At 37.7% G+C, this 16,450-nt stretch overlaps 1 protein-coding gene and 1 long non-coding RNA gene across 3 annotated transcripts; both read right to left on the reverse strand.

The window, feature by feature from the left end:
• Positions 1-1,001: 1,001 nt before the first annotated feature.
• Positions 1,002-14,975, reverse strand: LOC136265197 (uncharacterized). Of its 2 annotated transcripts, none has more exons than XM_066060036.1 (9): positions 14,892-14,975; positions 12,974-13,985; positions 12,877-12,923; positions 11,687-11,845; positions 5,995-6,135; positions 5,710-5,827; positions 5,522-5,660; positions 4,943-5,219; positions 1,002-1,284 (listed from the first exon to the last, which is right to left on the reverse strand). In XM_066060036.1, the coding sequence occupies exons 2-9, from the start codon at positions 13,971-13,973 to the stop codon at positions 1,201-1,203; spliced, it is 1,965 nt and encodes a 654-aa protein (XP_065916108.1). In that variant the 5' UTR covers positions 13,974-13,985; positions 14,892-14,975; the 3' UTR covers positions 1,002-1,200. The 2 variants fall into 2 exon arrangements, with proteins under 2 accessions (XP_065916108.1, XP_065916109.1); XM_066060037.1 differs by having other exon boundaries at positions 14,915-14,974.
• On the reverse strand, positions 6,657-10,004 carry LOC136265199 (uncharacterized). The gene is made up of 2 exons (XR_010705426.1): positions 7,484-10,004; positions 6,657-7,432 (listed from the first exon to the last, which is right to left on the reverse strand). It is a non-coding gene; the product is annotated as an uncharacterized lncRNA (long non-coding RNA).
• Positions 14,976-16,450: the final 1,475 nt, after the last annotated feature.

Here is a 16,450-nt window from a genome sequence, read left to right on the forward strand (position 1 = left end):
ATTAGCCGACTTACTTTGCCTTAATTTACTGGGATTTGTGCTAAACGTTATGCAAGAATGGAGTACTGCATGGACTAGTGCAGGGAGTGCACAAGATCGAAATACTCTAGTAGAGCAGTCACCTAACTACTCTAATAGAACATTCAGCGGAATCATACGTTGATCCTGCTGTACAATTTGTCTTCATTATCACATCTTTTTATAGGTAATTGAGAGCATGAGTCGATCTGAAATGCCTTCGATTACTGGTGTATCTAATTGTACAGTATCCTAATGATAATCATTGCCATAATATAGGAATATCCTATTCAAGTACACATGTACCACTGAAAATACTCAGATTCAATCTTGAAGCATTCAAATCTCAATTTTTCCAGTGGGAGCATGCCCCCCAGACCCCCTAGTATTGACATGCTTTGCATGCTAGTGTGCTTGTGCACTAAGATACAGTTAATGATTTTAAAACACTTTGTAACTTACAGCCACCCCACATGACTTGCCCCTCCACTTTTGAGTACTGTTCTCCGCCCCTGACTTCAACTGCTTATCTGCTGGAAAAACACATCAATTCTGTCAATATCACTATGAACATGCCACATATTGTCCAGTTCATCCAACTTTTAACAAATGTTGTGACTACTAACTTTTTGTAACAAATGCCATACAGCTATACATCTTTATGCCTTTCCATTTTGCTGCATGCTGTAGCTTTATGCATCTGCAGTGGCAATGTCAAACACATGCAGGCTTTTGAGGTGTGCATGATTCATGCAAATTAATTCCATCCTCCACAAAGAACTTCTTTAGTAACACACATTGTCAAACTTAATGTTCTTTATATGCATGATGGTGCTTGGTGTGTACGTTGATTTTTTTGTATTGTCTCCTGTACATTCTTCTGAACTGCAATCCAAGCGTTGCTGAGCTGTGTGTGCATGCTACATTAGATATGGTCAGTTTTAGCCAACACAGTCAAACATCAATAAATATAATGATAATGATTTGGTTAGGCAGTGGCTGGTAAATATTCTTCTTTTTTTTAAGACATCAAAAAATGAAAAAGATTAAAGATGGCATAATACTACACAACTGCACAAATAATAACAAACCTGAAATAGCTACAAGTTCCCCATATAACATGTAAATACAAACTCCTATAGACTACTACTGTAGATCTATGCAGACTGGGCTGGTTTTTAGTTATGTTTCTGCTTCTGCTGTTTCACAAAGCTGCAACTCTCCATTATTATCACCATCGTTATCATCAGGAATGTTGCGGTTATCCTACAAATGATATGATAAAATCTCACATGATAGCATAGTGAAATTGTATGAAGTATTAGTGTACCATCACATACAGCAACTAAATCATGCAGTAGTCACCAGTCATGTTAATGTAATTGGTACATACAGTGCTGGTCACTGTAAAGCATTAATACAATACAATACATTACAGTTACACAACAATAGAAATCAATGTTGAAACTGGGTGGTCACTACCAGGAGCTTGTAAGCGCTGAAAGCCTTGAAGACCTTTGTACCTTGCGGCGTTTATGAGCTCCTATCACTAAGGAGACCAATTGACCCAGATAGTAGATCCTGATACTGTTTGACTGAGGTGTGTGCCAAGTGGGTACTCTGCTAGCTGAGTAGGTATAAACAGTGGACCCAGGGACCACTGAAGAACCTGGGACCAGGGGACACAAGGATCAAACTTTTAAAGAATTTTATACACTTCACAATATTCTATACTCGTATTAAGTACCTCTGCAAGTAGTTTTGCATGGCCAATCCACTTTTTCCTACACGACCGGACTTCATACAATATGGTACATTTGCACAATGTTTCTAAACTTTAGTAGCTAGGAAACATAATAGACTAGTACACTCACTGTGCAGCAGGCAAGTGGCCTATAAATGCAGTCAGCTTCAGACACTTTTTCAGAGGCGTTTATAAATTCTAAATGGTATAAACATCATGTGCAGACACCGTGACAGGACAAAAGTGGATACCAGATGTCCAATAGCAGTATACAGGAGAAGTTTCATGTCTTGTTGCACAATAACAGTGTCCATTTGTGTAGATTTTCATGTGCTTCCTAATAGTGCAACTTGCAGAGGTACCTAGTACAAGTATAGAAAATAGTGAAGTGTATAAAATTCCAAGATCCTCGTGGGTCCCCGAGTCCCCTAATCCTGGGTCCACTGTTTATAGCTATCTCTGCTAGCTAGGCTAGCTATATAATAAATAGTCTTTTCTAGGTAAGTTCTATAATTATTATTAATTAACAATCAATTGGTGTTGTGGTTCTACGTGACAGCAAAATACATTTCTTGTATAAGTGGGCATGGCTTCATGCATACCTACATACTTCAACAGACCTTAATGGGCGCAGTTCCATAGACAGTATCACACATTTATGATAATGTACATGGCTCACGAAAGAACCAGAACTGCACACAAAAACTATTAAAGATCAATTAGAAGCTATGGTTCCACAAAGATGACAGAATAGAAATTGACATGGCTTCATGTATTCTTACAGACTGCAATACACCTTACTGATAAATGGGTGTGGCTTCACATATGCCCATAGACAGCAACACACACAATCCCGATATGTGGGCATAGCTCGCAAAAAAAGCTGGGTAGACTATGACACATCAAACTGTTAAGGTAAAATTTATTTACCGTGTGATCCAATCCGGATCAGGCCTGGATACTCTGCAAACTGATTGACCTATACCAAATGTGACCCAACTCAGTTTCAACCTTGATAAAAATTAAATATCACATACTGTTAATTCCTGATTCTAATATGTGCACAAACCATTCAGTGGTTACAAATATAAATACACATCCAATATGCTAACAATGTAGTTATCTGTGTGCTTCTCAACACACGTATAAAATAAATATGACCCGCTGAGCAAAAACCAACCGTTTTCACACATTCCTCGAATTCCATTTTATTGCTTGTCTGTTATCTATAGTAACTAAGGAGTAAACAGCCAAGGTTTCAGCCTTTTGTGATGAATAGTCTTGGAGTTATAATGCTAGATAGTTGGAACAGGAATAAACTCGATTTGTACAGCAAACAAATTACAGGAGCATATTTAATCAATCATAACTCATGACTGAAACAGACTATGGAGACAAGGTTTGGCTCAGTCTGTTCACCATGAAGTAACACATCGATCAAGGTATAGCGTTTTCTCTGTACGTCTCTGTGTGGACAAGGAAGAAGGCTATTTTTCAACAATTAAATGTCGATAGTAAATTTATTTCTACCGCATCATAAATAAGCGCATGTACCATACACTGTACAAACAAGCAACAAAGATTTTCTTACTCCCAATGAACAGGACAGTCTGGTGGTGTACAGGTTTTAGCTTTGTTTCAGTAGATAACCAAGCGTAAATTATTTTATGTAGCATACGTATTTTATTTCAATAGATTTTTATAGCAAAACAGAATTTTGCAAAAATGGCCAGTTTTTGTTCAGCTGGTCACAAATATTATATCTTTAGGAGCTTCCTCAGGGCCAGAGCAACAGGTTTTGAGTGGTCAGGCCACCCATAAAGGTCATAGTCATGCACACTACATTTTATTGATCTGATGTGATATTTTATCTGTTTTATGTGATACAGATCTGCATGTGCAAAGCACATATGTGACCGGATCTGCAAAAACCCAACATAATGGCACAAGCCTAAATTTTCAGTATAGGCTATTGGTTGCAATGGGTAAAATATTTGCGGCGTAAATGAAAAATAAAATTCGTAATTTTTTAACGCTTTGTGAAAAAAGAGTGTAGTGATAAAAACATGGATATCATCTTATTTGCCTACTCAAGAGGAGTTCAAAAATCTTTGTTTCGTAGCAGTAGCCTATAGGGTACGTGAGTTATGGGTGTTTGTTAACGTCATGTCGAAGCGATTGTACGCAATCGATTTTTCTTCACTGATTTTGTCTCTGTACGTAGTGAAGAAAAGTGGTAGGAGAAAAAACCTACCACGTAATGGACTCTCCTATTCATGGAGAACACAATGGTGTAAGTTGCAACTTGTACTGCATTGTGTTTGTAAGTTACAGTTGTTTTTGTAAGCACATGTAATTTATTTTCCCAAAGCTGGCCCACATAACAAGAGTTATAAACAAGAAACGAGGACTCAGGTGAATGTAAACTGACTATATTGAAAAGTACAAGAGAATTAACGTGGCTTAGGCCAAACAGAGTAATTAGAACTGTGGTTATATTCTACTGAATGCTCTATTAGAGTAACGCAATGACTGTTCTGTTAGAGTATATTGTGATGACTGCTTTATTAGAGTATTGTTCAGTAGCAGGAGTATAATTAATCCTAAATCATAGTTTGTTTTGTAACTGCACTGAAAAACAGCCAATGAAGTAACAGAATCATAAAAGCCTTTTAAGGGTAACAATAAAGTGTAACCAATGAAATAAACCAACATACGTATATGCATGTAACAGTATTGACATTTTGAGTAGCCAATCAGAATCACCGAAATACAAGCCTTTTAAGTGCAACAAAATATAAGTATCCAATCATATAAAAGAAAGCTTTTAAGTGCTAAAAGAATGAATCTATCACCAGTTCAAGGTTAATGGTCACACAGAACTGAATCGATGTTTACTACAAAGCATGAAGGGTGGTCACTATGTGAATAGCAGGCAATTTTCATTCAATTAGGGAATAATTGTATGAGTAACAGTTAAAATTGTACAAGGTGAAGCGGAGCGCAATTTGGCTGTTATGAGTACAATTATTCCCAAATGTGATTGGCTATACAAATTGTGGAAGTGATTTATCATGATGTATGAAACTGGATGATCTTTACACTATATGCATACCACATAACAACACAACTTATACGCACCTACGTACGAGTAAAATATTATATAGAGTGCCATCTCACCATTGGTGAATGGGATCGACTATGAGATGTCCTGGTGTTGTTTAAAAGATGCACTGGTATTCTGGTGTTACTGCTGATGGATATGTTGTTTTGTGTGTCACTAGCACTCTGATTTGTCGGAAATCCAATGAACTCATAGGCTTTTAACTGGAACTTGCATAAAGTCTTTCCACACATCACCTTCACCACGTAGCCATTAGATAAAATGTCTTCAGTAGTTGCACTATCTTTTGGCCACCCATTGAGAACATTCAGAATATAGCTCGGCTTCCAAAAGCTGAAAAAAAAGTGGTAATTTATACTCATTGCACACATAGATACTTGTATTCTAGGAATGGACCACTAAAGCATTAATTTATTATGGTGAGTAATATAGTGTGACCAGTTAATTCAGGTGACCGTTAAGCACTGTACTCGCCAGTACTGATTTGTTTCTAACATTTTGAGCATCAAGCAAGACACCATAATCAGTGCATGCATGCAATAAATAATCTGGATCAGGCACAGAAATGGTGGCCTGGGCAACGCATCACTCAACAGATCACAAATAGAATACAACATTTGCAGGTGTGCATATACCTTGTTGCTTCAGGTGCCCAGTCATTGAAATGATGTGATATATCCATGTGTTCTACTTGGACTGGCTTAATGATCAACATGATAGCTCCTTTGAGAAAGAAGTGTGGCGACCTTGAATGCATTTCGATGATTTGATTGACTAAACAGTAAACAATTCCAACATTAGATGCTGTAACAAACACACAAACCTGTGTTATATTTACGCTCAGAATCAAGAGCACCAATCACTATAAAATTAAACTTTATAGGCTCCTCATCAGCTTCATTATTAGTCAGACCAATAAAGTCTGATATCTTCATGCTAAACTAATGTAAAAATGGAAGAATAGATTATATACTACCACACATGCTAGCACACACACACACACACACACACACACACACACACACACACACACACACACACACACACACACACACACACACACACACACACACAGAGAGAGAGAGAGAGTAACAATCAGTTAACTCACATCTCTTTTGAATATCTTTGGCAGACCAAACAAATTAGTAGGTATTCTCATAAAAAATACTCCAGCATGATATTCATCAGTGGTAAACACTTTTTCTTTGTCTTGGTTCTTATAGTAGGAATCCAGTGTAATGGAGATGAGCTACAGTAACCACAGTATAAATTTTAAAAATGAAGTAGGGTTCCAATGATAGAAATTATTGAAATAAGATACATGAATGATGGTAGCTATAATAGCTTTGTATAAAAATACTTACATTGGCATGTTACCACTATCTGTTCAGTGTCAAAGATACCATCACTCATATCTCGTTTCACCACATTTTATCTTTAGAACCCTCCTTTAATTTTTAAATAAATGATTTAATTACACTAGTTTAACTTCTTTGCTATAGTCATGTTATAAATGTGTGGCTGTGGCTGCTTCATTAGAATATCTTGATCTCAAATGAGCAGAGTTCTTGAAGCATCACTAGCATTAAAAGATTAATAATACAGTTACCTAAGATGTTATGTGACTGTTCTATTAGAGTATATGTCGATCAATATTGTGCTTGCTTTACTACAGCAAGTAGTTTCTCACAATGTAGGAACCCAGTAGCACTTCTTCCCTGAAGCCCAGGTCCCCGGTTGAGCCGTGCGAACCTCCAGAACACACACACACCGTATTGAATGATTTATTATTCAACAACATAAATTAAAAACATTGAGTTCTCATCTACGATCCTAAAAAGTAGACTGTTCAACTATTAAAAGTTCTGGTTGAGTCGAGCTACAACTTCTTTGCGACTCTCTGCTCAACTGACTCCTGCAATTCTCACGTGAGCCTTCACAGTTGTCCCTGGTATCGCGTGACTCTCACAACTTCCCCCTCCTTTTAAAGATGGCCCTTCATGGCTATCTTCCTGAAAATCCTGTATTACTAATCTCACTAGTTTCCTCACTGTACGGCCTGATCTTGTCACATACTGAGTTGGCTGCGAGTGTCCACTATTTAATACATCATCAGCTGTCCCTCTATTTTGGGTCTGTAACCTTGGTTTCCTGCCTTTTCCTTAACTTTCCTGACTGGCACCTAACCAGGGTCTTGCCTTGCTCAAATGTTCATTGCAGTTAGATAGTCTCTGTCTTGATACATTCATTGACTCACCAGACTTATCTCCTTGAGCTTGTATGACAGCATTAGTTGCTGTAAGTGAAACAATCACAAATGGCCTTAGAAAATCTTTATCAAGTTTAACTTAGGTTGTACCTTAAGCATTACCAGATCTCCAACCTTAAGATCACAGTCCTTTGCCTTCTTATCATAATACCTCTTCTGTTGCTTCTGGGAAGCTTCTAAGTTCTTCTTGGCAAGTGATCGGGCACACTTCAGCTCTGTCTCTAATGCAACACCATAATCAGTCTCTACCACAGGTAACCTTTTCACAGGAACATTACTGTTGGAAAATTAGGTTCTTTGCCATACACTAAATAAAAAGGTGTTTCACCTGTTGATTGATGTGGTGTACTCCTATAAGCAAACAGGACAGCTCCAAGCATTTTGTCCCAATTTTTGCCTTTTGTGGTGACTACCTTAGCCAACATTTTGTTTTAATGTCCTATTAAAATATTCTACAAGGTCGTTTGCTTGTGGGTGACCACCAGAAGTAGGCAACTGAGTAATTTCTATTAGGTGAGCTGTTTCCTGTAACACATATGATAAAAATTCTGGTGTCCTATCATGGGTAATGCTACTGGGAACTCCATGACATGAAACTAAATCCACTAGACACTGAACCACACTTTCTGCTTTACAATCAGACAAAGCATACACCACAAGCCATTTAGTTAAATAGTCCTGAAAAACTAAAGCATATCTCTTTCCACTTTCACTCCAATCAAGCTCCACAAAATCCATACCTGGGCATTCAAATGGGCCTCCCACAGGAACACTTACTTAGAGCGGCTTACCCATATAACTACAACCGTGAACAGAAACACAACTCATATAAGACTCACACTTTTTCAGTACATCAGCATTCATACCTCTCCAGTAAAAGTAGCATACAATTCTCTTACTCATTTTCTTCATAGAAAAATGACTGCAAAATTTAAATCATAGCGTTCATCCACAATATTTTGCTGTAAATGGGCTGGAACTACTAGTCAACGCTTATTAGGGAATTCTCCACCCTCGTAGTAAAGAATAGCATCAATCAAAATAAAACCCTTCTTAGCTTGACCTATTATGTGTCTGGCAGCTTGTACATCATCAGGTAAAGATCTATTCTACAAATAATCCATTAGCTGTGCCAATTCTTGATCTTGCCTTTGTTCTTGTTCAACAAGCTGTAACAATGACTTGTCTCCTTCAGAAATCTGTAGTACTGTTCCCTTGTCAGTTGATACTGGAGCTCTAGAAAGGCAATCTGCAACAACATTAACTAATCCTGGCTTATACTCTAGTTGCATCTTGGGCAGAAATCTTGCTATACTCAAATACCATCTTGCAAGCAGTCCTCTTGGCTCGCTTTTCATATGGGAAATAAATGCACTCACCAGTGACTTGTGGTTTGTGTAAACGTAAAACTATTTCCCAATAGGTAAACCTCAAAGTGTTCAACTGCATACACGAGTGCAGCAACTTCTAATTCATAGTTGGATCCTGCTGTATTAGTTTGCCTGCTAGCATAAGCAATTGGATACCTTCTGCCATCATTGCCTTCCTGTTCTAACAAAGCACCAAACCCTTTACTACTAGCATCAGTCCAAAGGAAGAAAGGTTTGTTCAAATCAGGTGGGTATAAGAGCGGTGCTGAAGCTAGCATGCTCTTGACTGACTGAAAAGCTGATCGACTCACACTGACTATCCCACACAAAGGATACAGGGGTGATTATAGCAGTCGGCCATCAGTTAATATCCAGTCAAATTTTGAATTGGCCATCCATTATTGAAGTTGACCGGACAAAAATCCGAACAAAAAATTTTTCTTACGCATAATTTTGTAATTCGATTTACTATAATAATAATGGCGACTAAAAGGCCTCGTGTAAGTGGAACTTCAAGCAAGAAAGCAAAACGGCAAGTGTCTAAGGCTACATTTGATAAGTAGAAGAGAGTGTACGAATGGGATTATCGAGCCATGTCATGGCTTCGCTGCTCTATGGATTCTACTGATAAAACCCTCGCAGTGTGTAAGCAATATGAAAGCCGACTTGAAGAACTTCTCAAAGGCGTGGATCGACGGCCAAAAACCAGCAACATAACAGACTATGTATCGAGCGACGGAAGTTGCTACGGAATTTTAAAAATTATTTATTTAACGGAATTTTCTACTGACTGACTGAGTAACTGACTGATGCTTTCAGACAAGTGCAACTCGATAACGGCTAAGGCTACGTGCTTGATTTTTTCACTATTTGACATTGCTTTGGCCCAACAGGTGCCTTTTGGCATACCACTGTACGTACAATGCATTCTTCATGGACTTACCAGTGTCCTCCTTTGTGTACCATTCATCTTTGCTGACAGCGAAAAGTGTCGATTTGGCGATAGTACGTGATGGCTTCCCTCCGTAACGGAAATCATCCGTATTTGTCATAGTGGCTATTTTGATAGTAGAGATGCTTTTCAATCAGTTCTTGGTTCGTACTGCTGTGTAACGGGTTGAACATAGCCGACAACGAAGCGTAATGGATACTTCAACGATAATTGATATAACTGGGGGGCGCAGCACCATTTCTTTTGGTATGCGTGGATTGCAGAGGTGCTTTTTGAACAGTTCTTGATTCGAAATGCTGCGTAACGGGTTGAACAAAACTGACAACGAAGCGTAATGGATACTTCACTTTTCAGATGATGATTGGGGCGCACGGTGCCATTTCAGATGCGGTATACGTGAGTTCACCAGTAATAATAATTATTTACAAAAAAAGTTAACAAACAAGTACACAGAAAAATTTGGAATTTTCAACTAGAGTAGGGATCATAGCACATCAATAAAAAGTACTGAAACAAGTTGGAGTAGTGCATGATAATCACAGTAAAACAATAAGAAGTGTTATATCCCTACTGTGCATTTCCATTATGGTATCATGAGCACAGTAGGGATATAACACTTCTTATTGTTTTACTGTGATTATCGTGCACTACTCCAACTTGTTTCAGTACTTGTTGTCAATGTGCTATGGTCCCTACTCTAGTTGAACATTCCAAATTTTTCTGTGTACTTGTAAAAGTCTGCATGCTAAAATAGAACATATTAGTTATACCATGGCCACTTGTGCTTTGCCTGATATATACACACTTGCCCTCGGGCACGTGCGTATAATATTATATCTATTATTTACGCTTGATATCAGGCAAAGCACTCATGCCTGTGGTATAACTATTACATCATATCATACAGTATGATAGTACTGTATAGTAGGGACATCGAAGGTGTGGGGGTGATCCGTGATATAATATAACCCAATAACCTACTACAATTTTTCCTCACAACGACATGACAGTATTGGTTGGGTAAAACCAAGTCCAAAAGTGTCTTCAGATCGACCTGAAACGTTTCCGTCAAGTTGCTACAGAATTTTTTTTTAAATTTAGTCAATGAAATTTTCTACTGTCTGCCTAATGCCTTCAGTCAAGCGTAGCAGAAAACTGGCTACAGCTATAGCCCTAATTCTTTAGCAGAAACGTTTCTAGATGGCTTAAGAAAAAACCTTTGGTATATTGATAAACATACAATGCTTGTGCTATTGTCTTACCTTTTATCCTTCTTTACCATGACCATCAGCCAAGGTTCTACTGCTGAGTGTTAATAGACTACAGTACGGCTTCCACCTACCAGTGTATATTGCATCAAACTATTCGAATACACATGGTCGCCAGGTGCACCAAACTATTTTGAACACACGCGTACATGACTTGCTGTTGATATCGATCAGTGAGAGCAACTCGCGGCAAACTACATAGCAATGTGTAAGTCAATAAATATAGTTTATTTAGTAACACTGTTAAACCGAGTCGGGTTATCCAGGTCCCGCTTTACAGACTATTCGGGTCTGATCCCACTTGCTAAACTAAATGTGGATGTGTTACTACACATCATAGCGTAGCCCTGCTTCTTTCGTGAGCCACGTCCACTTACGTAAATTACTGTCTGTTGACATATGGTAGCCACGCCCATGTAGGTATGCACGAATCCATGTCCATTATTGTCTGCAGGCTTATGTAGAGCCACGCCCATTGATCAGTTGTTATTGTATGAGTCATAGTCTAGTATAATAGTGCTGTGATTAACTCTTAAAGTATTGTGTGACTGGTTTTGTGAAAAGCAGGCTATTTTGTGGTCATGAGCTTGCAAAAAAAACTTCACAAACAAGAATAAGAAAAAATTAGGAATTTTAAATTAGAGTAGGGACCGTGTATAGTGCTGCAATAAAAAGTACTGAAACAAGCTGGATTGGAGTAGTACGTAATGTCCAAATACTATTAAAACAATAAGAAGTGAATATCCCTACTGTGCATTGAGTGTAGCACAGTAGGGATATGCACTTCTTATTGTTTTACAGTCTTTGGACATTACGTACTACTCCAATCCAGCTTGTTTCAGTACTTTTTATTGCAGCACTATACACGGTCCCTACTCTAATTTAAAATTCCTATTTTTTTCTTATACTTGTATACTACCTCTATTTCTCAACATACATACCTGTAGTTGCCATCTTGCAATAGAAAACATATAAGAATGACTGCCACATGCAATATCCATTGCTGCAAGCCTTGATGTGTTGTACCCATAGATCTTCTCTTGATAGTGACTAATTCCTTCACACAAATCATATATAAGTTCTTGAAATGAAATGGTATCCTGTTAACAATCAAATATTTAAATTCTAGACTGGTCAATACATATTGAATGCAAACAAAAAATTAGATTTTGTAGTAGTATACAGAATTCCTAACCTCATAGCTGTTACATAAGTGACTTGCTGAGTGAAAACCCAACTAGTTTGCATAATTCTGTTTTTGAGATAAATACCATTGAATTACATTGCATAAAAATACATGCAACAAAAGTAATTTTATGTGCATTTTAATCACTTCAGTGAGCAGTGTGATAGAAGGCTTGAATTGAAATATCTAATACACTACTGCATGGATTCACCTCTTCATGGAGAGTAAGAATATCCTTGTTTTGGTTCTACACCATGAAGCAAACGTGGGCTATGCGTAAATGTTTACAATGCAATAAAATGTAACATTGTCGTTGCGGTTTCTTACTTTGAACAGCTTTTGTACTTAAACATGTGGGTAAATATAAACCAAAAATCTGTACCTTGAATCCTTGATGAATGCCCTGATTCATGGTGAATACAATGACACCAGTCCCGACTCTGCAGCTTGTTGCACTCATGACTTATGATCAATTAAATGAGCACCAGTAATTTATTTTCCATATAGACACTACAAAACAATTGTTTTGCTCCTCTTGCTGTCTATCACTATAACTCCTAAAGTAGTCTCCATGCAGATGTGACTGAAACATTGGCTTTTCCATCTGCACAAAACAGAAGTCACAAAATGAAGTTCGAGAAAAATGCTGACTAGTCGGGTTTTTACTCAGCCGGTCACATATTAAGAATCTATATGGGAGCACAGAATTGATGTGCATACAAAAATTGGCATGGTGAAACTTCATATAGCATATAGCAAGTTCATTTCAAGGGTAAAATTCTTTGCAAATACACGATATTGGAGGGATAACAATTCACTGCTGCCAATAGCTTATAATAGTGCACTGAACACCCAATTCATAAGTAAACTTGAATGTCAGTTATAAAAATCTTGAAATTTTTCAAAAATAACCTGCTATCCATTATCAATTTACCAATCACTTACCCTGTAGTGTCTGACAAAATAATAAAGGTTTTTCTGTTGATCTTTTTCTAAACAACAGCTAATAAATATATACTTATTAACAAACTAGAATATTTACCTCGACCAGGAACTGAGTGCTTCATACTATCCTGGCTGTCCAATGACTCCAAGTGGGCACTTAGTTCATGATCTATGTCATTAGCAATTTGTACACTTTTGAACACTCTTCCCAAACCAGCATTAGTGGAAAACAGTGACACAAGCAAAAACTGGAAATCATTTTTTAACTGATAACGTTTCTTGGGTTTGTAGTGCTTAGAATTGATACATGAGTCATAGCAAAACAAGGAAGTAGCTAAGTGTCCCAGTTCTGTAGGATGGGTGTGCACTACACACCAGTAAAATCCAAAAGCAATGACCAACATAGCAATAAGTAACAAAACATAGTCAGCAACTCGTAACACAGAAATAAACAATATCCTAGCATATGCACACGTCACATTACCAAACAACTGACTCCCTCTTATTTCTTCACGACACTCGAAAGTAACATCAAAGTCTTGAAAGATCACAGCACTCACAATAAGAGAAAGTAGAACCAAGAAAAATTGTGCTATCAACTTCGTAGCATATAATATCAAGATAGATTTCCTGTCATGAAATTCTTTGTGCATATGCTCCACAATGCTAAAATTCTTATGAGGGTACTTGCCAGTGTTCCTATCACGAAGGGTCTCCAGTTTTGCAGCATGGCTAAAGAAGAAATCAATTTGTGCACTGACGTAAACCTTCCAAAGATAGTGAGGTACAATCAGAGCTGCTGCATGTAAAATTAATGCAACAGAAAAGTACTCCTCCGTTGGAAGATATTTGTGACAGTAACTATTAACGAACGTGTACTGAGCTCGATTCTCTAGTCCAGTAAAACATGTCACAAGATTTTGGTCTGGTCTTAAGAACTCAACAAGTATGCCAGAAACACTTAGCCCCAGGATGGCAGACACAAGGTAAAATATGATGCTGTCCCAAAAGAATGGTTTTCGTTCCAATGCTGGAGGAGCACTCTGTTCAGCTGCCTTTCCTTTCAACACTGGGATTTCATCTACTAATCCAGCCATGAGCTATGGACTCTGCAATGTGAAGAGATTCTAAATACTAATGCAATTAAAAACGAAGCAGCAGTAAAAAGTAGTGAAACAAGAGATATGAATAATAATTATTATTGGTAGCTATTACAATATAGCCACGTGAGAAAATCCCTAAACTGGCATGTTACCACCATCTGTTCAATGCCAAAGAAGGGATTTTCCCACATAGCTATGTTGTAATAGCTACTACCATCATTCATATCTCTTGTTTCACTACTTTTTATCACTGGAACCCTACTTCATTTCTAAATTAACAATTTTTAGTTTGTTAAACTATCTTGTGTGCTAACTCATGGTAGGCTAAGTGCAACACATCCTTGCATCAATATCAGCTATATATAACTTCAGCCTTTCTCTGATGAAATCCTATATATAGTAGTAACACAGGGGGAGCCCTGCAGTCATGAGTGAGAATATAAACCAAATATCCAAGAAACTACCCTACCATTCAACTTGACCACAATTTAATTACCTACTAAAGGTGGCGGCATCTTATAACAAACAAAAACATGCATAACACAATTTTCTTCCTGCACAGCATGTTGACATAATTATGTTAAAATCTTGAATAGCTAAACAATACGGCGGGCTCAGTGTTACCGCTATGTGTAGCAGCCACCAACGATAACTGGCCAGCCAAATCGTCGTCTCATGACTTTTCAGTCGTGCACGTTTACTTTCAAGACGCCGATCTGTGATTAATGCTCAGTCAATCAGTGAATTCAAGAACAGCCTTGATCAGTTTATGGACAGAATCTGGACAACGAAAGGCCAAAGGCCTATATTATACTACGAAATACTATTGTTGATTTGTAAATTTTTGTCCATTACATAATACTAGTACGCCAAGAAAAAAAAAAAACATTTTAATACAAACACAGTACTCACGTTATCACATAAAATTAGGGTACCTTCGTTCGAGAAGATGGCAGATTCTAGCCGAGCATGCGCAAGTGTAAACTACCGTAATCCCCCGGATACATGTAGACTCAGCTTTTTTAGGCGCATGCACAGACGCGCATGCAAGGATATTTACTTAAATAAACTCATCTAACTCGAACAAGACTTCTGATCCCTCCACCTTTGGCAGTTACCGTGCATAGTCTAGCTATAAAAGGCCATATACACTGACTCACTGAGAGAAATTGAAAATTACTCAGCTATCTAGTCTACAACACCATGATCCACCATTACTGGCATTAGTGCATTAAGAAATAATTTTCTATATACAATCTGAGCATCATAACTGCTAAGATGGATATTTACAAACACCAACTGGGTAAGTGAAATAACAATGAATTGTCAGGAAAATAAGTCATAGCAGTTTCTCCCTTCGGATATTGATAAAATTTTGTTTTCTCCAGTTGCACAAACAAAACACTACGTGGAAATTCAAAAAAGTCTGCAGTCAACGATTTTCGAACAGTCTTGCCAGAATCAGGTCCTGGACCAACATAGATTAATAGGTAACACACATAATTTGGATCCGACCGAGAGCAACAACACACAAGGACATAAAGCATACTAAATTGTATGGTCTGAATGATGAAGTCTGTACACACATCAGTCTTGACAGTTTTCACCAATGTCATTGTTGATAAATCATAGATAAACATTTTACTGTTTGAATCACATACCAACCAATATTTAGAGCAATGAGAAAGACAATAACATGGTATAGGATCTTTGGGGCTTACACCCGCCAAGTCAATTTCAGGTGAAACGATTTCTGCCCTCATTGGCATGTCAACAGTAGGTAGACATACCTTAGGAGGACCATCATTTTGTATAACAAACTTGGCAATCAAATATGAGCACTGTGTAAGGAGGATGTGTTGTTCACATATCCCAATATTATAGTTCTGTGAATTAGAGATGATATCCATTTTATCAATAACACAGGAATCATGGTTCTCTCTGTTGTTTGGTATCGTCAAGTTGTGAGGTATACAGCGGATCTTGCCTTCACACAAGTACACAAAATACAGAACAGTTGAATGTGATGTAACATCTAAGAAATGTGAACACATTATAAAGCATTCACAATGTTGACACTTCTTAATGGTGTAATCGCTTCTATAGGATGAAAACTGCAATGGTTGTGATTCATGTGACGTAGGAAAGAATGTGGTGTAAGTTGCTACTGTTTCACTGGACACTGTTGATATTGTACGCATTGAAAGTGTTAACGGTTTAGTCAGAGTAAGCAGGTAAATGCAGGAGTCATTAACAGCTACTAGTCTTTCTTGCTGGTCTTTCTGTATTGACCAAGTCTTGTTAATGCCACGGTGAAATGATGGTCCAAAACAGGACACTTCCCAGGACTCCACTTTGCGATCTACATTGCTAACAAATATATGTGGTGCAATAAATTTAAGTTCTCTTGGTATTTCAACAAACTTATGCGCTAAATTTACAACGGTAAATTCTTGGTAGTTGTTCAGTTG

Source organism: Dysidea avara, chromosome 8 (genome assembly GCF_963678975.1).
Source record: "Dysidea avara chromosome 8, odDysAvar1.4, whole genome shotgun sequence".
NCBI lineage: Eukaryota > Metazoa > Porifera > Demospongiae > Dictyoceratida > Dysideidae > Dysidea > Dysidea avara.